Below are 25,837 nucleotides of genomic sequence, written 5' to 3'. Positions count from 1 at the left end.
GCATATTTCACTTACCACAGACCTAGAATTTAGAACATAAAATCAAGTTCTGTTATGAGAGAAATAGATAGTTTATGCAGTTTTTGTGCTTCAGTAGAAGCTTGTCAATAGCTACTCAAAGTCACAGTTGTCACCTGCGTAATAAGTACACAATATTGTAAGTTGTCACCAACAATAGTTCTTTTATTCAAGTCCTTCTGAAGGTTACGACAAGTATTGGGAACTGGCTGATAAGGTCACCTTCACAAGCTACATATTTACTGATAAGTGGCAGATACCATGGCTACTTGAAAGGCAGCAAAAAGCCCAGCAGTAAATCTGTTGAGTTGAACATTCCCAAAGCTTGGGTATATCACAGGTCAGGTGCACACAATCAGCTGTAAATCTTTATTTAAGAATACAGATATTTGACCATCTAAAAACAGTACAGAAGTATTCTGTTTAACAAGTCAATGTACATTTTATAAACCAGTTTATTGGGAGATTTATTGGTCCACATCTGCCATAGTGATCAAATAAACCTCAAAATATAATACCTGTAGTAAATATGAACTATGTACTTTGTAAGTGTCTACAGAAATTAGTACTTTATTATTCAGACAACTGAATCTGTGAAAACTATACCAAGTACCAATAAGATCAATGTTTAGGACAGGCTACATGAAAATTAGACATGAACAAACCTTCCTGAAAGTCTGTGGATATTGCATTTTTTTTTTTGCCCAGTGGGCTGCATTTGGGGGTCCCGGTGACTTCCTGAACTTTGTGCAGTAAAATCAGCAAGTTGAGGGAGACTCTGATAGCGGCATCTTTGGCTCTGGAGTGTACTGATGTTTGCTGACAAAGTGATCAATGAGGCGTTTTCTGGTTGCATCAACTTCTTCTTCAAAGGACTTCATTGTGCTTCTGCCGGTTTTGCACTTTAAGTAAATCCAGAGTTTTCACTTACTGTTTGAAGTGTTAGACCTAGACCAGGGGTGGGCAAACTTTTTGGCCTGAGGGCTATATCGGGTTTCTGAAATTGTATGGAGGGCTATGCCTCCCCAAACAGCCAGGCATAGCCTGGCCCCCTATGCGACCCCCCCCCACTGCCCCCCAGGGTCCCTGCCTCATCCAACCCCGTTTCCTGTCCCTTGATGGCCCCTCTGGGATCCCTGCCCCATCCAACCCAATTTCCTGTCCTCCCGCTCCTCCTCTCATTCCTGACTCCCCCCAGGACTCCTGCCCCCATTCAACCCCCCCCCGTTCCCCACCCTCTGACTGCCCCAACCCCATCCACACCCCTGCCCCCTATCCAACCCTCCTCTCTCCCCTGTGCTCTCTGCCCCCTTACCGCGCTGCCCAGAGCGCCAGGACAGGCAGCCGCGCCACCGCGCTGCCCAGAGCGCCAGGACAGGCCCTGGCTCTGCAGCTGTGCTGCCAGCAAGAGCTTGCATCCCTGCCGCCCAGAGCATTGCACTGGCAGCACAGTGAGCTGAGGCTGCGGGGAAGGGGTAAACAGCAGGGGAGGAGCCAGGGGCTAGCCTCCTGGGCCAGGAGCTCAGGAGGGTCCCGCGGGCTGGATGTGGCCCATGGGCCGTAGTTTGCCCACCTCTGACCTAGACACTCAAAAGCTACCCAGGAAGTGGAATATAGAACTTTCATCAGTGATCGTTACCCTAATGGGGAACTAGCACAGCCTCTAATTAAGTCTCCCATTAGATTCACTAATGGTACCTATCTATCAAATGTCAATTTCTACCCTAAAGCAGTCCAGTTCCTGGGACCAGCTATCACTTTATGTACCTCAACAGCATGACAACTGCCACTCCAGTAACCCCAGGAGAAGGAAGGCTTCTCTAAGGTGTGATAATACCATTTTTCTTTGAATTCCAAAGAGATGATCTCTCAGTGAACAGGATAACTGCAAAACTTGTGAGAGGGGGGCTCCAATTTGTCTTCTGCAGTTTTATTGGAAAGCTGCTGGCACAACAACACTGAAACAGGGGGAAGGTACAGTGCTTGACAAGAGTTATGCCTATGTTTAGGTGTGTCCTCTTTGAAGCCCTGTCAGTTCAAGATGACCTAGTATGGTTAATACTTGGTGAAGCTTCCAAGGGCCGTTTTTATATTATACACAGAAGGGATAGTACTCTTTCTGCCACTTGAGTGTTAGATTAAACACGTCCAGGGGAGTGATGTTTTGTAAGGAGTTAGGCATAGAGGGTCAGATTTTTTAAAAAGTGTTTAGGCAGTTAAGAAAAGAAAAAGGCACTTTGGAAAAAATCCCATTAAGTGCCTAACACTTTTTAAAAATCTGGCCTTGAGTTCCTAGACACTGCAGCCGTGGCAGGTTCCTCCAGTGAGATTTCTGCCTTCTCTCCTATATGGTAACCACTCTCGGGGGCAAATTTTTATTCAGACAACATCCTCCGTTTAAGCGAAAGCCATTAACAATATTTGCATGAGCACTTACAAGAAAAGTCCTGAGCCGGTCCATCTCCAGCATATAGTACTCCTCCATTGTCAGATCATCAAAGTTCTTAGTAAGGGATAAAAACCCACAGTTGCTAGGACGTTTGGAGTGCTCTACCCTGCAGCACAAACACAAGAGTTTCATTTTGGGAATAGTCAGTCCTCCACAGCATTTGAGAGGAGATGGAAGAGAGTGATACAATTCTCTAATATGAAAGATGTTCTATAACTTCCACAGACTTGTTTTATGTTTTCTTTTGCCCCTAAATAGCTGCATTGATCAAACTTTTATTTATAAAAAGTGTCAAGAGAGTTGTGAAACTCCTCTTTTCTTCTAATAGCAGATGGAAGAGATGAAGTAAATTCTTTAAGATATATGTGGCAGAGACCCACAAGTTAGTGCACCCCCCAGCCCTCCCAGCTACGTTTATTACCGCCACACCAGAATATTCATTTCAACAAGAGGGAAAGCAAGCATCTTTTATGGTCTGTATGAATGTTTCAGAATAGCTGGCAAACTTCACCCAAGACCTGGCACCTACACTTCAAAATTAAGCAGCCTAAAGCACTTCTTTTCATTTCTTCCATTCCCCCTCCATGCCCTACCCACCCACCCACCCACATTAGTTTTTAAACCTTAAACCACAGAATATATTGACATAAACCAGTTTTCATGAGTTGAGGGAGATATACACTCCAGTGGCCTAGTTAGCATATGGGCTATATTAAAACCAGGACCTCTTTATTCAGAGTCAGCTGCTTATTTTATGACAGGCAAGTTTACTTATGTAAGCACTGCAGCGGCAACACAGCTAAAAGGTAAGAGCTATGTTTTTCTAGCTTCCAATGATATAGTTATATTTCAATTGTAAGCCAGAAAGAATACAGCTAGAGTGTCAGATTTTATGTTTCAAAGTAGCAGCCGTGTTAGTCTGCATCTGCAAAAAGAAAAGGAGTACTTGGGGCACCTTAGAGACTAACCAATTTATTTGAGCATAAGCTTTCGTGAGCTACAGCTCACTTCATCGGATGCATTCAGTGGAAAATACAGTGGGGAGATTTTATATACACAGAGAACATGAAACAGTGGGTGTTACCGTAGACATTGTAATGAGAGCAATCAGGTAAGGTGAGATTTTATGTTCAGTTTGCAGTGCTGACAGAACTTTTTCAAATTTTAAAATGGGGAAGAGTTTTATATTGAAACATTGAGAGGCAAAGAACCCTCCATAGCAGTATGTGTTACTTTTCAGGATATAGCTACACTGAATGCAAAGAAATAAATGTTTTCCATAGTAATGGAAAATTGAAGTCTGCTGGTCAAGTTTACATGACTGCTTTGGTAACTAAACCAGAACACACACAGAACTCATAGGAGGGGAAATAATACTCAAACTCGTACATTAGGGGAGTAGTCCAGAGATAATGTGGAGGACTATTTCAAGAAATTTGAGTAGTTTCAAAGTGTAAAGAGTGGGGAAGAATATAGGCAGACTAGTGCTTACTGTGGATCATCATTTGGCTCCCAGCCCTCCAGCTCTATCAGGCAGAAGAAACACTTTGCCACATCAGGTTCATTTGCACTTGGACAATGGATAAAGCCAGCCCTGGCCATCTGCAGAGGAGAATTAGTTGTGGTAGTACTTAAGGGCCCAACAAATTGGGCCCTAGTGTAATATACACTGTGCAAATATATAATGAGACAACAGTCCCTCCCCCAAAGATTTTACAATCTAAAGTCTCAGTCTTGCAAGGCTTCACAAACATTGGAGTCTTCCAGCAAGGAGTAGCTGGTTTGATAAGGAACCTATGTTTAAAACTGATAACAAGAGGGTGTAACAGACAAGCTGTAGGGTGAGAAAAGAGGCTAAAGGCAATAAATATCTTTTTGCATGGAGTAGCTGTTTGCAGGTGCCCATTTTTGAGATTACAGTAAGCTAGTTATTCACAATATATTGCCCAGGAACTAATCAAGGGCTAATTTTAGCCTGAACAGTAATAGTAGAAGTAATAGTTTATCCAGAAATAAGTAAGACATAGTTTGCCATTGTATTAATGCATAAGTGCAAGAAAAACATTTGACTGCTACAGTATGCAAGGTTTTCTCTTAGAGAAAAAAATTAAGTGTAATTGTCATCTCAAATATTTCAGGGTGGAATAGTCAGTGGTGAGGTCATAGTTTGTTGAACTAACCTGTCTTCTGCAAATATAATTTTGTCCAGGCAACCCCACAAAAGGAGAGAGTCACACAAATATGAAGTTAGAACTCTGTAGTTCTCATTATAGTGAGCTTCCTAGTACAGAAAGTTTAGGAAGCGAATTTCCAAAGTAATAGGTTATATCCCACTGTCAGGGTTTAGGTTAGTTATATTCCGCCACTAGGTGTATTAGAGCCATGGCTAAATCAACTCTAAGGAGTTAAAAACTACAATTACTCATCTTTAGAAGGTTTCAGAGTAGCAGCCGAGTTAGTCTGTATTCGCAAAAAGAAAAGGAGGACTTGTGGCACCTTAGAGACTTAAATTTATTTGAGCATAAGCTTCCGTGAGTATACCTATATGTGTTGTAGTTTCAACTTCCTTCACAGCTGCTCAGATAACTCCAAGTATGCTTCATCTGAGGTGTAACCCTCAAGATATACAGCAGCTGTACCCAAGCATGACTCAGAAGTGTCCGTTTCAAAGAATTACAGGCTATAATATTATTGTAGCATTTGTATTGTACTTTATATGTTCAAAGCACTGAGTGGACATTAATTTTAAATGATTCACTTTTATAAGTGCTAGAGGCCAAATAATGAATTGTCAGATCTAGTGCTCATTATCTAACAGGAAGGATAAATATCAGTGTGGATTGCTCCCACCCCCAATTAATTTTTGCCCCCCAGACCAAAAAAAAAATGCAGTTTCAAATTTGAAATGAAACATTTTGATTCTTTCCCCAACTAAAATGGTTCTTTGAATTTGGGTCTTCCAATCCTGAAAAATGCATTTTGATTTTAAATTTGGCCAATTTAACACACACACCACAACCACCCACCACCTAAAATGGTTGAATTGGGAGAAAAATACAACTCAAAAATTTCATTTTATATCAGCTCAAGTGTTATGGGTTATTTGAAATGAGTGTTTTAGATTTGATTGAAAGCTTTTTAAGAAGTTGTTTTAGTATGAATTTTAAATAGTTTTTCAAATTTTTCTGTTTAGCCCCCACACCCAAAAATTCCACTATTCACCTAGCTCTAGTGGACACTTTCTCAGATGTCAAGCGAGTCAATAACTCTGAAAGTTACAGGTTTTTAATACATTAAAAACCCCAAAACAATAAAACCCACCATCCCCATATTCTCATAGTTAATTTAGCTTGCTACAATGGAATCTAAATAGCAAGAGTTGTTCACTTAGGGAATTCTAGCATGTGCATAGGTAGCCATTGCTATAGCATGCAACTTTAGGTTCAGGAGTGAGGGAAACACTTTAGTCTGTACAGCATGAAATCAAGCATCAAATTAATCCAGAAGTTCTAGGAGAGAGAGACCTCAATTTTTTTTTTTTTAAAATATAAACCCCTCTTCCTTATGCCTGTAAGCTTCCAAACAGACCTGGTACATAGCCACTCATCCCACTGCCTTCTCAGAGCAGCATGTGTAGGACATTAAAGTACCTATCTCTTCTTCCCTAACTTCTGTAGGCTTAATTGAGACTCCTAACTCTGCTTTAACTTGCACATGTGGCTTAAGAGCATTTTTAATTAACAAAGTCTATCAGGGAAGAGAATGAAGTATTTGGAAGTTTTAATGAGGTTTTATATAATCTGTTGTTATTTTTGTCTTCTAGTTCCTAGGTATAGATAAAATTAGACATGGTCAGACTTACATGCTCAGGGGTACATTTGCAATTCTCCATAAAAGGCCAATCTCTGAAGGTTTTTATGCGATTCTCATACTCATACATGTCTCTAAACTCAATCAAATGCTTACAGGCTAAACTTAGCTCTTTTAAGAAAGTCTCCATCTGAAAGAAAGAAGAAAAACAAACAAAAAAACCCTGTTGTCTGATCCTTGCCCTAACCAATGTAATACTCCATGCTTTACCTCTCCCTCTCAAATTTAAAGACACTTCACTCATTGGCTTCATTGCTCTCACCTGTAAATAATGAAGGTGCTTCAATTAAGTAAAGGCAGGTGAGTCTATGAGCAGCAGAATAAGAGAAGTGAGGTCACAATGAAATTTCTGTATCTGTCACATTCTTAGCACTCAAAGGTATATCTTTGTTAAATGTACAACTTAGTGTATAGTATGTGCAAATGGACTGAACTAATACAGATATTTGGAGCTTATCTTTGTATTTCTTGATACTTTAATGATTAAATTTGTAACTTTAATATTGAGCTAATACAGACTCTTGCATTTAACAATCTAACTAGTAATCAAAAATGCTACAGAAATAGTATATAATGTGGCTCAATTAACACTGCTATTAAAAACTTAAACTTTTGCATTTCTTGACAGTTTCACTTTCAGAGTTTAAACTTGAATACCGTAGTGCATTAGCAAAAGACTTTGCAGTTCTTTTTAAAACAACAAAAGAAAAACTTTTGCATTTCTTGATAGTTTCACTTTCAGAGTTTAAACTTAAATAGTGCATTAACAAAAGATTTTGCATTTCTTTTCAAGACAACAAAAGAAAAAATATAAAAATGTTCTAGCATATGTTTTAAACTGCATCACTCTAGAGATGTGCTGAGATTTTTATCGGTTGCACAATGGAGATGGGCAAATCAAAAGTGCCACAGACAATTATGAAACTGAAATCTTAAGAAAATATTTTTTACTGTGTATACTCAGAAGCAAATGTTTTTAAATGTATGTCATATTTGTTTTCAAATTAGCCACTAGTTTTGTGATTTGTATGTCTGTATCCACATTTAGTTTGTGTTTGTGCAAATCCTTACACACATGATTAATTTTACTACCATGACTAATACCATTATTTAATGGGACTACTCATGGTATTAACGTGAAGCACATCCATACATGTTTGCAGGATCAGGATCTTTGGCTTTGCTTCTGTAAGGTTGCCATTGATTTCAGCGTAGGGGACTTCTGTGCAGAATAACATATAGGATTGGGGTTTAGGACTAGTGAAAGTGGCTTGACTGATTAGCCCTGGAAACTGGAATCCTCTCCATAGTACAGATAAAACATGAGCAGTAGCAGTTCCAGCTTCCTACTCTGACCTACCAATCTGCCTAATAGTTGACCTCCAGAAATAAGATTGTTCATTGTTTGAAACTATTTAGTCCTCCTCTTTCCTGAATCTTGCCACTTGAACCTTGATCCTGCCAAGACTTACACATTGAATTCAATGGGACTATTCCTGTGCATAATTTTACAAATAGGAGTAGCTTGTTTGACATTTATATTAAAATATTCAGAATGACAAATCTTGATGTTTAACACACATATTTCATACAGCACATATTTGCTTTTCTAGATTATCCCTATGGTGCAAGAATTTATCATTGACAATCTGGGCCGTCCATTTATTGAACCACCTCCATTTGATTTGTCAAAGGCATTTTCTGATAGCCACTGCTGTGCACCATTGATTTTTGTGCTGTCTCCTGGTGCAGACCCTATGGCTGCCCTTCTCAAGTTTGCTGATGACCAGGTATATTAGCATTTCTAAGCTTCATTTTGATGACATTCTTGTGTATGTGAAGCAATACTTTTTAAACCCTAAATGTTGAAGTGTTGAGTAAGTTCATAGAGTATACTTTTGAACTCTTAAAAATGCATTAGATCTGATTCTGTGGTCCTTAGTCACACAAAGAACTAATGAACTTTGGTGAATATTTTGTATGAATGAAGGTTGTCCAACTGGGTCATTATTTGTAAGAAATTACGCATTCATTATTTACTGCATCTTCTTTCCCATTGTGATTTTAAGAACTGTTAAAATGATTAGTTTATGTAATCTCTACTAGAAAATGGGAAAAGAGAGTCAAAAATAGTGGTTTAAAGCTTTTGAAATTCTAATTAGTTCTTTTCCGAAAACTGAAGTTAATTTTTGCAAATATGAATGTAAAAACCACTTTGTTACAAAACCTAATGTAGTAATAAAGAAGTTTTGTCCAATGGCCTTGGGTGGACTTGTACAAATATATTTTTATTTGATTTAGCCATTAGCAAGATGATGTTACAAAAAAAAAGTTCTCATAAAAAACATCATATTGTAGTAATACCAGAAAATTGCCTTTTTCCAGTAAGATGAAAGACTTGTATTTCTTGGCAATTACTCTGTCAGAATTTTGTGCTATTGGGAGTGACTGGCATACTGTAAATCCCCACTCACCAAGCTGTAAATATATCCTGCAGTTTGTAATAGGACATCTACAGCCTCAAACAATAAGCTGTTTGGAGAAGTCTTTTTAAGTATTTAGAATTTTACAGTACAGGATTAAATGGATGTGGAGCTAGAGCCAATGGCTGCCTGGTATGAGATTAAGTTGAACTGGAATGGAATGAAAAGAAGAATTGAGCTGGGTTTAAAACACACTGCAAATTAAATGTTTGAAATGTATATGTAGGTGTAAATCCTCATTTCAATCCACATATCTCCCTGAGTATCAGATACCTGTTCATGAAATGGTATTACTAGAAAAACCAGTTTTCAGGCTTTTCTTGATCACATCTTCCATATTTACTAAAAAAGAATAGGCTTGAGAAACTCAGGTGAGTCTCAAGATTAGCTTTCCCCTCCCATTTGTTGATGGGAAACCCAGGGTCTTACCTTCTTTCCCCTTTTTCTCAGTCCCTTCAAACACACCCCTCCCAGTGAAGACTGGAGGCTTCATGGATGCTACTTTTTCAGTTGACCAGAGGGGGTTAGGAAGTGAAGTGAAGCACACTCTACTTTACACCAAGGGCAAAACGCACTGCCTGACCAGCACCTTTAGTCCTGCCAATCCAAGTTCCAGAGACCATTTACACTGCTAGGCTTACACACCCTTTATTCTAAGTATAATTGCTATTATTATTTTTCGGTTTTTGTTTATGGCAGCATCCGTGATAAGCAAGGTGCTTTCTAGACATACAGTAATAGAAATCATGCCCCTGCCATGAAGAGTTTATAATCTAAAAGATATTTATCTTAGTATGAAGTTTTTATGTATCATGTGGTTTCCTTCTTTAATTGGGGAATTTTAATTTCACATAAGAGAGAAGGGGAGGCAGAATTTTCCTTGCAGAATGTAAAAGAAGAAACTTTACACACTAAAACAAGACTATATAGTTTTATAGATTTTCATGGTGTGGGCAGTGTACAAGGAACTCCTGGGTTCTTTGGTGTCTTCTTTCCATTTCCTGCTCAGTTACTTTAACCATCTGTCCTTTTCTCTGCATGTGCTACTGTGGGTCTCTTTCACAAATGCACCTTTCTCTACTCATCTGTGCCTGTCTCATCATCTTGGCTGCTTAGACTCTCAGGTTTCCTCTTTCTTGTCAGAAGTAGTATCAAAAAAGGAAGGGTTTGATAGTTAGGCCAGTTCATATGGAAACTGAAAACCTTCCGCCTTTAGAAACCAAATTAAATCTAGTTTACAATCCCAAAGATGCTGTCCTCAAAACAAACTAAATATGGTTTCTTATCCAAAGGTGATAAGATTTTTCTAGTTTAGAATTTTTTTATGTGTAGAATTTACTTAATACTTTTATATTATTTAATTAGTTTGAATTTAATGTGGTTTTATACTTGTTTAACAAACAAAAATGTGGATGTTAATTATGTCAGTGTTTGGTGTGTTTCTACAAACTTTCATAATATTTTGTCACTCTAAAAGTGTTCTCTATGTACAGGGATATGGTGGATCAAAGCTGAGCTCTCTGTCGCTGGGACAGGGCCAAGGTCCTATAGCCATGCGAATGATAGAGAAGGCAGTAAAGGAGGGCAGCTGGGTAGTTCTGCAAAACTGCCACCTAGCAACTTCATGGATGCCAACACTGGAAAAAGTCTGTGAGGTAAAAATCACTCATATTTTCTTTTATAAAAACTTACTGCCTGACTCTCAGATCCACTCTGGTGTGCAAAGCAGCCAGAAGCCTACTTAACTTACTCCTTGAGGATTCCCCTTAAAGGAATCCCCTCATACTGGTTCTGCACCAACCCTTATCTCCTGACTCCTGGTGTAGGAGGTGTTTTCCGGAGAAAGAGTGTGGACCTGAGGCATCTCCTAAAGAGCAGAGGTAAATTTAGAGTAGCCCTCAGTCTTGCAACCACCTTTACCCCCTTCCTCCAGCTACATTAGTGGTATTTGAGCTGCAGCTAAGGATGTAGTCCCTGGTGTTGAAAGTCACATTTAATATTCTTATGAAAATAAACTAGATTTTCTACTCATTTTCTCTGTCCCACACATCTGAAAGAGATATCATATCTCCTGCAAATGGCCTCAATCCTGCAAAGTCTTACACCATGCTTAAGGTTAAATACACATGTAAGTCTTTGCAGAAACTGGGATGTTTAGGAAGTTTGCACCTTTCCCCAGTTACAGAGCTGCAAAGAGGTATTAGAGTGGGTCTCTTCTCTGCGAACCATACAGTATCTTACCAAATCCAAACAAAGTCCATACTGAATTTCAGATGTTTACCATCAGCCATTTTGACTTTAGAACTGTTCAAAATAAAGTTGTAGGAAGATTTTATTAATGGAGAAAGTAAAAATTGTTTATATTCTTCCTGTACTTAGATATGGCTGAACTGTTTTTGCTCATACATTCCATAATCATTTACCTTCATATAGAGACCAACTGTGGAAAATTTTAGCCTGAAATACTAAAGATTCAGAGAGTTATGAGTAAATAGAGCAGTTTTAGAATGGCAACTGTCACACATAACTGTGGCTACCACTATAGTTATGCTTCAAACTAGTAATTCATAAACATTACACTGGTGTATTTTCACAATTTACAGATTGACTTGCTTAAATAACAAATGTTGATATGTACGATCCTTATTATTCCTCTTGGGTTTCATTCATTGTTTTTGTGTGGTTTTCTTTTAGGAGCTGAATCCTGATACAACACATCCAGATTTCCGATTTTGGCTCACCAGTTACCCATCTCCAAATTTTCCTGTCTCTGTCCTTCAGAATGGAGTGAAAATGACCAATGAAGCACCGAAAGGTTTACGGGCTAATATTATCCGTTCATACCTGATGGATCCAATCTCTGACCCTGAGTTTTTCAACAGTTGCAAGAAGCCTGTTAGTACTGTATTATTAGCCTTGTTATTTCTGTTTTTATTACTTAGAAAGCAGCTAAACCCTAGCGGTTATATATGTGATTGCTGGGTAAAAACTACCATATTAGTCTTCCTGCGCTGCAGTGAAGTTGTTTTTGAATAGTGACTTCACTGAAGTGAATTTTATTAATATTTTATTTTTATTTTACTACCAGTTTCGCTCTGTCTCAGCAGAGATTTTGTGGTATGCCATCAATAATACAGCTTTCTATTTAAGAAGCCAGAAGCAAGTTATTTCCTGATACAAATCTGCAAGGTTAGGGAATCTTGTGGCAGAATTATTAACTCAGGCCTATGCTGTTCGGAGTCATATAGTTAATCTTAAGCATAAAAATATTTCCTTCGTAGAACTTTGGGAGCCAAATGATTTGACAGGTTGATTGATAGGAATCATGAGTGCCCTTTTTAGAATGACTAGTCAGACTGGGAAACCACCTACTGTTTCCATAATTAGGTTTTATTTTGTGAATGTTTTGGCCTAAAATTGTTTTGCAGTATTTTGCTATAATTAAAAACGGTAGATAATTGCTTTTAACTGAGATTGCATGCCTTGCTAAGTTTTCTCAATTAAAAAACACAACTTCTTAATTGTAAAGATCTTTTGAAAGATATGTCAGGACCAAAGCCTATCTGGATCATAAAAAGGTAAAACACAGTAGAACCAGGTTTCAGAGTAGCAGCCGTGTTAGTCTGTATTCGCAAAAAGAAAAGGAGGACTTGTGGCACCTTAGAGACTAACCAATTTATTAGAGCATAAGCTTTCGTGAGCTACAGCTCACTTCCTCAGATGCAAGAAGATGCAAGATGAGGAAGTGAGCTGTAGCTCACGAAAGCTTATGCTCTAATAAATTGGTTAGTCTCTAAGGTGCCACAAGTCCTCCTTTTCTTTTTACAGTAGAACCAATGCTTTTCTAACACCAAAGCAGCAAATAAGATTGGGGGACTATGTGTGGATTACATATACATTGCTGCTGCTCAGATGTACTGTATAAAAAGTCGTCACTGGATTGCTTTCTAGGTTACTTGAAGCATTAAGAGAATTTTTAAAACCATTGCTTGTGACAAAGGCATACATAGTACAAATTGATGGCTAAATTCTGAAGGTGTGCCTGGGCAAGGTCTTTAATAAAACAGAAATATATATAACCACTGTGGAGGGTCCAGGTTGTGGAGAGACCGCAAAGGGGGATTCTACACCTATGTGTGCTAGAGAGATTCTTTGTGCTGTTATATGGGTTTTGGGGAAGTGAAAGTGTTTGGAGCATATTCCATGGATTATATTCTTATTGTCATGTTCTGTTAAAAGGCTGAATTCAAGAAGTTGCTGTATGGCCTCTGTTTCTTCCATGCATTGGTTCAAGAAAGGCGGAAATTTGGGCCACTGGGTTGGAACATTCCTTATGAATTTAATGAGACTGACATGCGAATTAGTGTGCAGCAGCTGAACATGTTCCTGAACCAATATGAGGTAAAGTAATGGATCACAGGAAGGATGTTACCCATTTTGCTCTGTACGGCACTGTAAATGCATGCAACAATACCTTCTCATTAATTTTGCTCTTACAAAATTAATGGAAATGATTGTACAAGAAAGCTTATTAGATAGTACTTAATAAAAACAAAGTTTTAATTGTGATTATTAAGGTGTCAGTATTTCTGTTATAAGCCTGTATTTTCAGGGATTTATACGGACATCAAAGTTCATACCAGTCCAGAAACTAATTCAGAAGACTTTCAAACCAGATGTTATTCCATGCAAAATGGAACAGGTTTTGTTCTGCATATTCAGTTCACTCTTTGGCACCTTTATCTTGTCCCTGAAGGCCTTAAAGAGATGCTACCAACACAATAATCATATTAGTGTCTGAAAATGTTGTACCAAATATTATTATAACTAAATGTGGCAGGCTCAGCAGCTAGGGTCCTTGATTAGCATTTAGGAATTGGAGTTCTATTCCTAGCTGGGTAAATCTGGCAAGTCACTCCCACTCTCTGAGCCTCTTTTTTCCTGGGGGGCCGAGGGGAGGTAGTGCTTCATAGGGGCTAGAGCTCGGGACTGGCGTTCAGGAGATTCACTGGCCTGCTTAGTGAACTTGGGCAATTCATTTTCCCCTTCTGTGCATCAGTTTCCACATCTATAAAAGGGGATAATCATACTGACCCTCCTTTGAAAAGTACTTTGACAGTTGTGGATGAAACATTCTATATAAGCTTTAGATTTTATTTTATTATAAAAGAGATTAGATCAGGAAAAAGCTTTTCTCAATGTTTTCTGTTGGTTTACATTGCATTAGAGAGCACTTTGTGTTATAGTCAGTTTCACTGTGGTTTTGTATTGTTAGTTCTCCCATTTGCTTCAGTGAGTCTTTCAAACAGGGACAGCAGAGAGAAAAGCATTTAAAAATACAGAAAAATGCAACTGTAAAATCAGAAAAATTGATGGAGGAACTCAAGGGCTTGGTGTAATATCTGGAAGTATTTTTAAGGGTTTTTTTTTTAAATGTAGTAGATTTCAAATTGTAGTATTCTTGGACTTTTGGGCATTTAGGCTCTGACTTTGGAAGTTGTTTGCTGCTCTCTTAGAAGCTTCTTGTACATATGTCCTCCCCATGAAAAAAATGCTCTTCTGTCGAACCTTAATTTGTTACTATTGTATTTCTAAAACGTCTATACATAGGCTTAGTTCATGGTCTACAAAGGGGCATTTTTATGCATGCATATAAGTTTAATGAGCTGCACAATTTAAAAAAAAAATCATGAAAACCTATGGCTGGAAGGGACTGAGAAGTCATCAAGTCCAGCCTCTAGCATCATAGCAGGAGCAAGTCCTTGACAGTTGTTTGTCCAATCTTGGTTTAAAACCCATCAATGAAAGGATTCCCCCGTCTCTGTTTGGAAGCCTATTCCAGAATTTAACTACCCTTGTAGTTAGACTGTTTTTCCTAATATCTAACCTAAATCTTCTTGCTGCTCATTACTTCTTGTCCTATCTTCAGTGGACATGGCAAATGATTGGTCACCGTCCACTTTATAACAGCTCTTGGCATGTTTAGCCTTGAGAAGGGAAGACTGGACCTGATAACAGTCTTCAAATATGCTAAGTTTTTTTTTTAGCCTTTCCCCACAGGTCAAGTTTGCTATCATTTTTTACCTTTTATCATTTCAGTTGCTTTTCTCTGGACTCTCTCCAGTTTGTCCACATCTTTCCTAAAGCATAGTGCCCAGAATTGGACAAAATTCTCCAGCAGAGGCCTCACTAGTGCCTACTAGAATGAGACAGTTATCTCCTGTGTCTTCCATATAACACTCCTGTTAATATATCCCAGAATGATATTAGCCTTTTTTTGCAACTGCAACAGATTGTTGACTCCTATTCAATTTCTGATCTTTTTCAGCAATACTATCACCTACCCAGTTATTCCCCATTTTGTAGTTGTGAGTGCATCTGATTTTTCCTTCCTAAGTGACCTTCTTTGCATTTGTCTCTATTGAATTTCATCTTGTTGAATTCAGAACAATTTTCAGTTTCTCAAGGGTCATTTTGAATTCTCATCCTATCCTCCAAAGTGTTTGCAACCCCTCCCAACTTGGTGTCATCTGCAAATTTTATAAGCATTCTCTCTACTCCATTATCCAAGCCATTAATGAAAATATTGAATAATACTGGACCCATGACTGACCCTTGCAGGACTCTGCTATATAATCCTCCCGATTTGACAGTGAACCATTGATAACTACTCTTGGGGCTCTCCCATCAACTTCAGTACTCCACCTCCCTGAGAGATGGAAGGTAAGTCGGTGGGAGAGCGTCTCCTGCTGACATAGACACAGTGTTAGGTTGTTGAAGGCTACATCGCTCGGGGGGTGTGTGACTGCAGAACTGGAATTAATTTGCAACCTGGACACCATTAAATTAGGCTTGAATAAAGACTGGGAGTGGATGTGTCATTTAACAAAGTAAAACTATTTCCCCATGTTTATTTTCCCCCCTACTGTTCCTCACACATTCTTGTCAACTGCTGCAAATGGCCTATCTTCATTATCACTACAAAAGGTTTTTTTCTCTCCTGCTGGTAATAGCTCACCTTACCTGATCACTCTCCTTACAGTGTGTATGGTAACACCCATTGTTTCATGTTCTCTGTGTATATAAAATCTTCCTACTGTATTTTCCACTGCATGCATCCTATGAAGTGGATTTTAGCCCACGAAAGCTTATGCTCAAATAAATTTGTTAGTCTCTAAAGTGCCACAAGTACGCCTGTGGTTTCACAACAGTGGTTAGAAGTATGAGATCTAATACTGATCTCCATTCTACATAGTTTTTGAACCAGAAAATACTTGGAATAAAATCCCTTCCCTCTGTGCCAGGCTGGAACTGGTTTATGTTCCCATATGTAGAAGGAAGATGTTTTTAAACTTCTGTATTACACTTTGTGTGTATTTAAGTAAAGTTGGCTGTTGTTAAAATTAGCCCAAATGACTATCTCAGTCAGCTTCTACCTGGGCAGTTAAAAGGCAGGTGGATAAAATGGGATGAGGGACTTGACTTGTGACATTGTGCTGAAAAAAAGTATGGATGACTCTCTGAAAAGGTTGACTTCGTTTGCATAGCTAAAAAGTTTACAAAAGGCTACGATCACTCTTGCCTATATGTTAGTTTCATATGTATTATAAATGAAACACTTGAGTTTTCTTATTCCTATAGGAGAATTCAGTTGGGTGACTCAGTGCTTTGATTGCTGAACCTTGAACGATTCCCAGATACTGGGTCTAGATACTGACCACAGTGAACATCTATCTGACTAGTTGGCTGTAAATGTTTTGAAGTGAAATGCATTAATTGATTTCAGGTTATTCTCAGTAGACTTGAGTCTATTTAAATTTCCAACCTCACATTTTGATAGAAGTGAAAGTTTACAGAAAGCTGTGACTTGAAATTACAATAAGAAATCAAGAAAACTCTTTTTCACACATTTCACCCCCCCACCCGCTTCTCCCCGCCCCCAGTAATTGTTGGTTTAATATCCAAATGTAAAAGCATAAGGAAGAGAAAAATGTTTACACAGAAAAACCCTCTGTATCAAAATCTAGCAGGATTAAGTGCCAAAGTGTTATACCAATAAAATAAAAACCAGCAGGATCTTATTAAAGGGAATAAGGCAAAATGCCCCATTTATTGTGAATACAGAAAGAATCATAGTAAGCAGTTAGTTATAGCTATAACATTCCATTCAATTTCATATTTATTCACACATTCATTCATACACACACACACACCCCCACACACAGGTTCTGCAAGGTTGTTATCATAGTTACCAGCCTTAGAGTTCCTCCTGCCAAGGCACGAGGAGGGAGCAGGGCCTTGTCAGATGCTCATCTGATGCTCCTGGAAGTTGGTTTGCAGAATCAGACCCTAAAGTTCTCAGGTTCCAGAGTCCATTTTTATAGGAATTTCTTCCTATGTCATTCTATGGGAATTGCTTCATCATGCTGTTGCTGAATCAATCAGCAGATGGCACATTCCTGATGGCTCTGTGCTGTCAGATGTTATTTTGTTCTTTGGTTCTCCCATCCTTGAGGCTGTTGGGTGGATTCCAGTCTGCCCTCCGGGGGTCCTCTGGTTGTTTCCACTTGACGCCTTCTTCAGCCGATGGACACTGGATTCTTAGGCTGGCACCTCCCTGATCATTCATTTATTATCCACACCAAGCATCCATCCACATACATCCTCTATCTCTATTTTAATCACAATTGTTAACAAAACGAGATGAATACAACAAAAGGGCGGGGAGTCTCTGGGTGCTGTTTCTGTTGTTACGGAGTATTGCTTTGAGTCCCTCTCTGTGTCAGTAGTTGTTGTTACAAAGAATTGCTTTGAGAACAGACTCTGTCTTAGAATGTACTAACACAATTAGCAGCTTGCAAATTTCACACAGAGGGAGAGAAACCGTAAAAATAAGAAACCAAAAATCAAGAGGCCTCTTAATTAGTAATACCCTGGAATTTAAACTATGGGGAATCAAACTCATTTGTGATTTTTAATACAGAATTTCTTTAATATGATCCACTATAACAAAAGTACTAATAGATTATTTTAATTGCATCACTTGGTCTAGTCTTACTATGCTGTACAAAAAGGTGCCATACCCAGTGTATATTGGGTGGATACTGACAAAGCATAGTTATCTTTTACCCAACCATTATTGGGTAACTTAAGCTGTGTTATAAGTACACAGGCCAAATTCTGCCTTTGAATAACATCAGTTGTATACAGTGGGGAGCAGAATTTGGCCTAATGGCTGAGAAAGGGGGGAATTTTGGTGGAGAAGCTTAAAATATCAGCCACGGAATAATATTTAAAGTGAGAATTTTGTAAATCTTTCAGATAAATTACAAAAGCTCAAGCATGGCTATGCTGACAAATGTTAAGCAGTTATGCAGGTAGCCCCTTGGTTTTATGTTTCAGGAGCTGCCGTATGATGCTATACGCTATATGACTGGAGAATGCAATTATGGTGGAAGAGTTACTGATGACTGGGATCGGCGCACGCTCCGTAGCATTTTAAACAAATTCTACAATTCTGAAATTGTTACGGACTTAGAATATAAGTTTGATAACAGTGGTCTTTATTTTGCCCCGCCTGAAGGAGATGTAAGTATTTTAAAATAAATGAACTGAGCCATAGACCAAAGTGAACTTTAATGCACAGCAGCAGAGGCCACATGGATAGTTAAGGCATGGCAAGCTAGTGCAGGGTGAAGTCACACCCCCTCCTCCCCCCCCACCCCACTTTGCCATGAACTAAATGTTGGTGTAGACAAGCCCTTTAGTTTCCACTTCTGTAAAATGTGGAAAATATCGTCCGCAATGTAACTTCAGGGTCTGGTATCTAAATTGTGATATTTCTAAGGTGCTTATTGCTGTGATATCGAAACACTGAATTCATAAGAATTATGGATAGATTTTTTAAGATATTTAGATGGCTAGTGGAATTTTCTATGAGTGTTACGCTCTTAGATGCTTTTGAAAAATTCCACTAGGTGCCGAAATATCTCAGAAAAAGCTGGGCCGTTGTCCTGTTTACACTAGCACTTTTAAAACACCAAACCTGCACTGAGATAGAATCCTGCCACTACCTCAGAGCCTGAGGTGCTCAGCTTTCATGATGATGGGCATAGTACAAGAAACTAATTAGAATAAAATTCTTCTCTAAAATTGATGCCCATTGCATTTGGTAAATCTGGCACTAGATGATCTATTTGCTCAGGACGGCTGGACAGCGAGGAGATACTGCTTGTTTTGTTGGGGTTTTTGGTTTGTTTTTTGAACTGTACTGATCACTTTAGAGGCACGTAGGGGTGTTTTCTTTGAGCTGCAACTGGCATAGACTGGAGAGCCTTTTTAACCTCCTGTCACTAATCTTTTAAGTACCAAAGCTACATCGACTATACAAAGACCCTTCCGTTGAACCCTTCCCCAGAGATTTTTGGGATGAATGCTAATGCTGATATTACCAAAGATCAGTCAGAAACTCAGCTGCTATTTGATAACATTCTTCTTACTCAGGTATGTAAATGACCATTATGTCAATTCGTCAGTACATTAAAGATACTGCCTATCTACTGTACACGTTACTTAAGTTTACTGTTCAGCTGTGCTGTATTTAAAAGTGTTCCAGGAAGTTTCATATCATTTCTCTGTGTCCCCACTGTGATTACAAAACTCACTGTTCTTCTGGTGCTTCATTTTCTGGAAGATACTGAGTTAATCTTGTTTCATAATTTTGTGAATTGATGTTACAAAGAATTATTTTTTTGAAATGCAAAGGATTGAAGGCGAGAGCACTCAGAGCACTAGCTGAGCTGAACATTCCTAATGAACGTTTGTTCTTGGTATTGCTAATGTAATAATCAGTCCCCTAACACTCATTATTAAAGCTGTAGGTTATTTTCATTTTGTTCTTATAGGAGGAGAAGAATTACAAATTTGGGTCCCAATTTTTCATAGATTTAAGCATATGCATGACTTTACTCACAGGACGATGGCTGTTGCTATCTTCGCAGCATCAAAGAGCTACTTTCTCATGAAGACACTGCAAAACATCCTATTAAATGACAATCTGTCCATAGCCTCTGCTTGCCAGAAGTTGGGAATGAGCGACAGGGTCTGGATCACTTGATGATGACCTGTTCTGTTCAGTCCCTTTGGGGCACTTGGCATTGGCCACTGGCGGAAGATAGGATACTGGGCTAGATGAACCTTTGGTCTGACCCAGTCTGGCTGTTCGTATGTTCATTTGTCAGCATCCTAATGTGTACAGTTGGGGGAGGAATTGAAATGAAAATATTTGTAAATGGTTCTGTTCTGACTAGCCACATGTGCTGTGCTCTGTTCTATGTGAACTCTGGCCTGGCCTCATACTTATACAGTTTCCTTACTTAGTGCATAGAAAAATCTTCATGTTTACATCAGCAAGTCCCATGTTTATTCACAAAACATTTGCAGCATGTTCATTTATCACCTGTGTAAGATCACAGACTGGAGTGAATCACCCAGGGGGGGAGGAGTGCGAGGCTCCCTCTGTTTTCATTGAAGTCACTGGGCATGTTGACTTGAATGGGAGCAAGATCTGCCTTTTAATCTCCCTGCCCATTCACTTCTTGACACATTTAGGCTTGATCTTTCATGACTATCAACAATCCTGGGTGAGAATTGTGATGTTAGAGTTTGTGATCAGGCAAATTCTAGAGTAATTCCAAACACACGAAAATGCTGAATGAAAACCCACTTTGCCACTGATATAGAATGAGTAGGTCATCAGAATGGTCATTGCCTAAACATACTTAAGGGGCAGGATATTGGTCCTTTGGACTAAGCCTTTTGAAGGTGTCACATACGGTACACTTACAAATGGGGAAATCTCCAGTTTGGTCATTGCACTGCGTGATTCTTTCATCCCAAGATGGTTTTTTGAGCAATAAGAATATTTTTAACAATACTGATTTAATTAGTTTCTGTGTTTAAATATTTACTGGTATGTATAAGGAGACCTCATTTTTAACCTTTGGCTGTTTATAGTCTCGAGCCTCAGGTGCTGGTGCAAAATCAACAGATGAAATTGTTAATGAAGTAGCAGGTGACATCCTGAGCAAACTTCCCTCAGACTTCAGCATTGAGGCTGCAATGAGGAGATATCCGACCACCTACACACAGAGCATGAACACTGTACTTGTCCAAGAGATGGGTCGATTTAACAAGTTACTGCAGACAATAAGAGACTCCTGTGTTAACATCCAGAAAGCAATCAAGGTACACTGTACCAAATATTAAAAAAGCAAATTATTAGGGGCTAAATCCTCTGAACTGTTGCACCATCACCTTCAGTTGCAGGATGGAGCCAGCTGTCTGATGCACTATGACAGTTCCTATATTATTGACTATTCAACAGTCCAGGTGCCAAATGGATGTAATACATTTGTATCACACAATTGTCTATATGTACAATGGAAGAGCAAAATACTGTCCTGCATAGTGCAGAGAAGCCATACTCACCTTCTGTGTTAGCAGGTTATAGCTCTGGGGTAATTTTTTTTTACTAGTTCTAAGCAACTTAAGCATCTAGGTCTCTTCTGAAAATAGGATTTAGGTGGACGTAGCTGAAGTGGAAGTTATTACAGTACGATTTAGGTGACAGTGAGAACCCCTGCTCAGCTGCTGCCTAATCATGGAGGACCATAAAATCCCTAAGAGTTTGAGTTTTCACTGTTACTATCTCCTAGGTGCCTAGCCACATAGCGTGAGGCACCTATGTCATGCTTATACCCCCAAAGGATGCTCAAATGAGACTTTTCCGTACCTGCCTGGTCGACAGGGCCCAAACTAGTAGGCATTCTTAGGCACACAACCTCACACAGAATGAAAGGGGACGGTTCCTTTAAACCAGCAGTTTAGGATATTGAAGTGGGATGTGCAAGACCCGGATTGGAGTCTCTGTTTGAAGAAGTGATGTGACCTTAGGTTTCTCACCTCTGAGGTGAGCGCCCTAATCACTGGACAAGTGTTGGGCTTTCTGTTTCTCCTGTTTCAGCGGTTCCAGGGTGTATTAATAGTAAAACATATTGAGGCAGAGAGAACGCGAAAAGGGTGCTATCGTCCAGTCTGAACTGTGAACCTATTCCTGGAGTTTGGGGCAGCTGCTAAAAGCCAGCCTCTGCTTGCAAAAACAAGAGCCATCACCCCAATTAATGCATAGCGGTTAGGGGACTCACCTAGGCTGGGGGAGATTTGGATGCAAGTCCCTGCTCTACCTGCCCTGGAGCAGGGACTTTTACTTATCTCTTCCTTCCAGGGGAGTCTTCTAATCCCAGGCAGGGGGTGTCTCTGAATCCCTCTTGTTGCAGCTGTTTCACTTTGTATAAGTAATTAGAGCAGGCAAGTAAAATGGCTCGCCCACATCACTACCCTAACCACCAGGTAGTAGAGTCAGTCTCTGTAGCCCAGTGACTAGTTATGTATACAAAGCGGAACAGTTTCAACAAGAAACAGAGTGAAAAATCCACTGGATTATAGGCAATAGCTTGGTGGTTAGGACCTGGGCTGTAGGGATTTGGGCAGGGATTTGACCCCCAGGTGTTCCACTTCCCAGCTGAGTACCCTTATCATGAGGCCAGGATATCTCACAATCCTGCTCTACTCACCCCCGGCTGCATTTATCTGGTTTCACCGCACTAGGGAGGCAGAGGTATTGGACTGCCTTCCTGAGTGAGGGCTTCAGCGTGTGCAAGAGTGCTGCTCAGCTGTGGAGTTGCAGCAGCACTTAGGGGCTTTGTTCCTGTCTACAAGCAGAAACGTCTGGGCCTAAGAGACTTTCGGCACAAACGGGTTAGTGGTTTTGAAAAATCTCATTGGCACCTTTGAATAGCTGGCCCAAAGTTACTTTTGAAAATGGGATTTTAGGTTCCAGTGTCACTTTATCCATGGACATAAATGTGATTTCTCCCAGTCAGTATGAATTCACTGCAGGATCCCATAGGGAAAGCCAAAGGGTTTGGGAAGCGTGACATCTTGTCTAAAAACACGTATCAATATTTAGTGAATGTGGCAAGAAAAATTAAAGCTAGCTTTGGGTGTAACAGCAATTGGGATTGTTGCAGAGGAACACGGAGGCACCGCACATAAGCTGCTAAGTGCTCTGACCTAAAATGAGAGTTGAGGGTGCTCAGCCCTGCATTGCCTTGGGCCCTTAGCAATAGTAACTTTCAACTGTATCAGCATCCCTTTTCAAACCTTAGTTTAGATAGGCGACAAGTCATCAGGGACAGGATAAATACATGTAAAATAATGAAAAGCATAGGGGTGATGCAGTGGGGACTTGGATTCACATAATACAAGGTCAAGAAGGCATTAAAAATTTGAAAGGAAGTTAACGTGAGTAAAATGGAAATTCTTAGTCACACAGACATAGGTATGGCACTTCTGAATATTCAGAAAGGGCGAGAACTTTTATATTGGTAAGGAGAACAGCCAGAATAACAATAGTAAGGCTTGCCAAACCCAGTCGAGCATTGGAAGGGATATAAACCCTCACATTTCAGGACTCTAGGAAGAATCTTTCCCTACAGGCTATTTATTCTATAAGGGCATCTTGATGCTTTCTCTGAAGCATCTGCAACTGGTCACTGGTCTGATGCAGTATGACAATTCCTATGTTTCTAGGTTCTCTCAGTCTGGTGTGGCTAAAACTTCAATTAGAGCTGTTGGAGTAAGAGCACAGGGTTTTTTTGGGGGGTGGGGTGGGGGGTGTCTGAGCAGACAGGGCAGGGTAATTGTTTCCTTCTCCACATCTGCTTTAGGGACTGGTGGTGATGTCCTCTGAACTAGAAGAAGTGGTAAGCAGCATCTTGAAAGGCAGAATTCCAGGCATGTGGATGAATAAATCTTACCCAAGCCTCAAACCACTTGGCAGCTATGTGAATGACTTTCTTACCAGATTAAAGTTCTTACAGGTGAGCACACTGTGTTTAGGCAAATCTGCTCTTGATTGCTATATAATTTTTCTCTCGGTGGCAGGTGATACCAGAAGAGAATAGAAACACACAGGTATGTATTTTGCATAATGAATGTATAAGGAGTTTAGTTTGCAATGGTTGTGTACAGCAGTCTGCTCATCAGTGCATATAATAAACCACTACACTTTGTTATGTACCATACACCTCATTAAGATAGCTGCTGTCTGTTAAAATGCCTGCCTAACAGATGGGCAATATTGGTGCTCAAAGTGGATTCTCTAAAGGCCTCTTAACTGCCAACTGTTCCTGGCACACACGGTGTTGCAGCATTCAGTGAAGTTTAATAAATAACAGTATTACATTTATTAAAGCATAAGAAGAAAACACTGTTGATGGACCTTTCCACTGAATTGCTGAAGTTAGGAAATCATTTTAATGCTCACTTTCTAATACCCAATACTGTACTTACAGAAAATTGCTTGGGAATTTGATGGCTGAGGAGAGTAGCCACCAACTATGGAGGCCTTCCCCTCTAGGTTGCTGGTTCACATAAAGTGTGATTTGACACTGACTAAAATGTTTTATGATTATGTGATTCTAAACTAATGCTCACATTAAAAGCCACTTGAGGAACAGTAGCCAGTGGCATCTTGCACAACGTGGTCGTTAAAACAGTGTTTTTGTTGGCTCTCTAAAATATCACTGGCTTCTGCAAAAAAAGACAACTTTTTGTGATATGGCTTTTACTACTATCCTAAATTACTTTTTGCCTCCTAATGATTTCAAGGTACATTTTTTCTCTCTCGTTTTTCTGCTGTAGCTATGGTATGAACATGGAACACCACCAGTCTTTTGGCTTTCAGGATTTTTCTTCACTCAAGCCTTCTTAACCGGTGCCCAGCAGAACTATGCCAGAAAATACACCATTCCAATTGATCTACTAGGGTTTGACTATGAAGTGCTGGAGGACAAGGAATACAAAAATGCTCCTGAAGATGGTAAACTTTATTAGCCACCTACACTGGTGTAGGAAGTGTTATTTAGGGGTTACAGGTAGATACATTCCTGGCATTAACAGGCATTAAGCACTTAATGCACAGAATCCTGGAAAATATAAGCCCCAGTGGAGGCTTGCACATTCAACAAAATTCCTTTTGAATAACTCTCTAGTAGAACGTCACAAATTAAACATCAGCAAGACTATTCAGCTTATGTAGTGTCTGGTCAGTGGACCTCCTGAAGCAGGATTGTTCCATACGCTATGTTAACTGGGGCAGATCCTCAGTGGAGCTATGACAATTTACACCAGATGAGGATCTGGTCAAGTGCTTTACCAGTATCTACCACTTGCCTTAAACTTTTCCACTATCTAACAGATCTCAAGTCATATTTATCCTGAATTTTGCTGTTCTTCATTTCACCCTATTACTGTAGTTCTGTGCCCAGTATTTAGAACATTTCACTAACCCAGCCGTGGGTCGTGACCCTGTTTTAATGGGGTCACCAGGGCTGGCTTACACTTGCTGAGACCCAGGGCTGAAGTTGAAGCCCAAGCTCCACCACCTTGGGCTGAAGCATGAGGACTTCAGCCCTGGGTGGTGGGGCTTAGGTTACAGGCCCCCTGCCTGGCTTGAGTTTTATCTTTGAGAAGCTATTAAGTGCCAGCCAACATTCAGAGAGTTGGATACAGTATAGTTACTAAGAAATACCTACATTAAGTGAACATGGAGAATGAGGAACCAAAAAGACCATACCCAACTGAAGATTGCCAAACTACAAGGAGGGACGGTCAAGGGCTGTGGCTGGAGTGCAAAGTAATCAGGGATTATGAGGAAGGAGGCATAAAAGTCAGCCCCATTCCTACTAGGGACTCCAACATAGCCAGGCTACCCCCCTCAGAGGACATGGGCAGTCTCAACTTTTGTCCCACCTGAGGGATACTGGGTCAAAAAACTGGCACACGGATTTCTGTATTATTCAGTTGCACGAAAGCCTCCTGCATGATCTAAACAGTGTATGATTAAAAAAAAGTGGACCTAATTTCACACTGACTTCTAGTACGTTTTGGTTTC

The 25,837-nt window shown here is 39.7% G+C and overlaps 2 protein-coding genes across 2 annotated transcripts in view; one reads left to right on the top strand and one right to left on the bottom strand.

The window, feature by feature from the left end:
* DNAH7 (dynein axonemal heavy chain 7) overlaps positions 1–25,837 on the top strand; it is a 270,571-nt gene that overhangs the window by 243,749 nt on the left and 985 nt on the right. The window contains exons 54-62 of the mRNA XM_084642935.1: positions 7,951–8,127; positions 10,314–10,475; positions 11,515–11,715; positions 13,060–13,221; positions 18,223–18,408; positions 19,186–19,323; positions 20,836–21,066; positions 23,610–23,762; positions 24,586–24,763. Of these exons, the coding sequence (XP_084499061.1) occupies positions 7,951–8,127; positions 10,314–10,475; positions 11,515–11,715; positions 13,060–13,221; positions 18,223–18,408; positions 19,186–19,323; positions 20,836–21,066; positions 23,610–23,762; positions 24,586–24,763 (1,588 nt within the window). The remainder of the gene's footprint in view (positions 1–7,950; positions 8,128–10,313; positions 10,476–11,514; positions 11,716–13,059; positions 13,222–18,222; positions 18,409–19,185; positions 19,324–20,835; positions 21,067–23,609; positions 23,763–24,585; positions 24,764–25,837) is intronic.
* Positions 777–6,467, bottom strand: LOC311528203 (baculoviral IAP repeat-containing protein 5.1-like; the record flags this gene model as incomplete). The annotated part of the gene is made up of 4 exons (XM_084642934.1): positions 777–920; positions 2,456–2,573; positions 3,960–4,069; positions 6,330–6,467. 4 exons carry the CDS (start codon positions 6,465–6,467, stop codon positions 777–779), a joined length of 510 nt encoding a protein of 169 aa, XP_084499060.1.

The sequence above is a fragment of the Lepidochelys olivacea genome (genome assembly GCF_965140295.1).
Source record: "Lepidochelys olivacea isolate rLepOli2 genome assembly, chromosome: 11".
In the NCBI taxonomy this organism is placed as follows: domain Eukaryota; kingdom Metazoa; phylum Chordata; order Testudines; family Cheloniidae; genus Lepidochelys; species Lepidochelys olivacea.
Note: the sequence above shows the minus strand (reverse complement) of the source record. Positions and strands in the feature narration are given on the sequence as shown.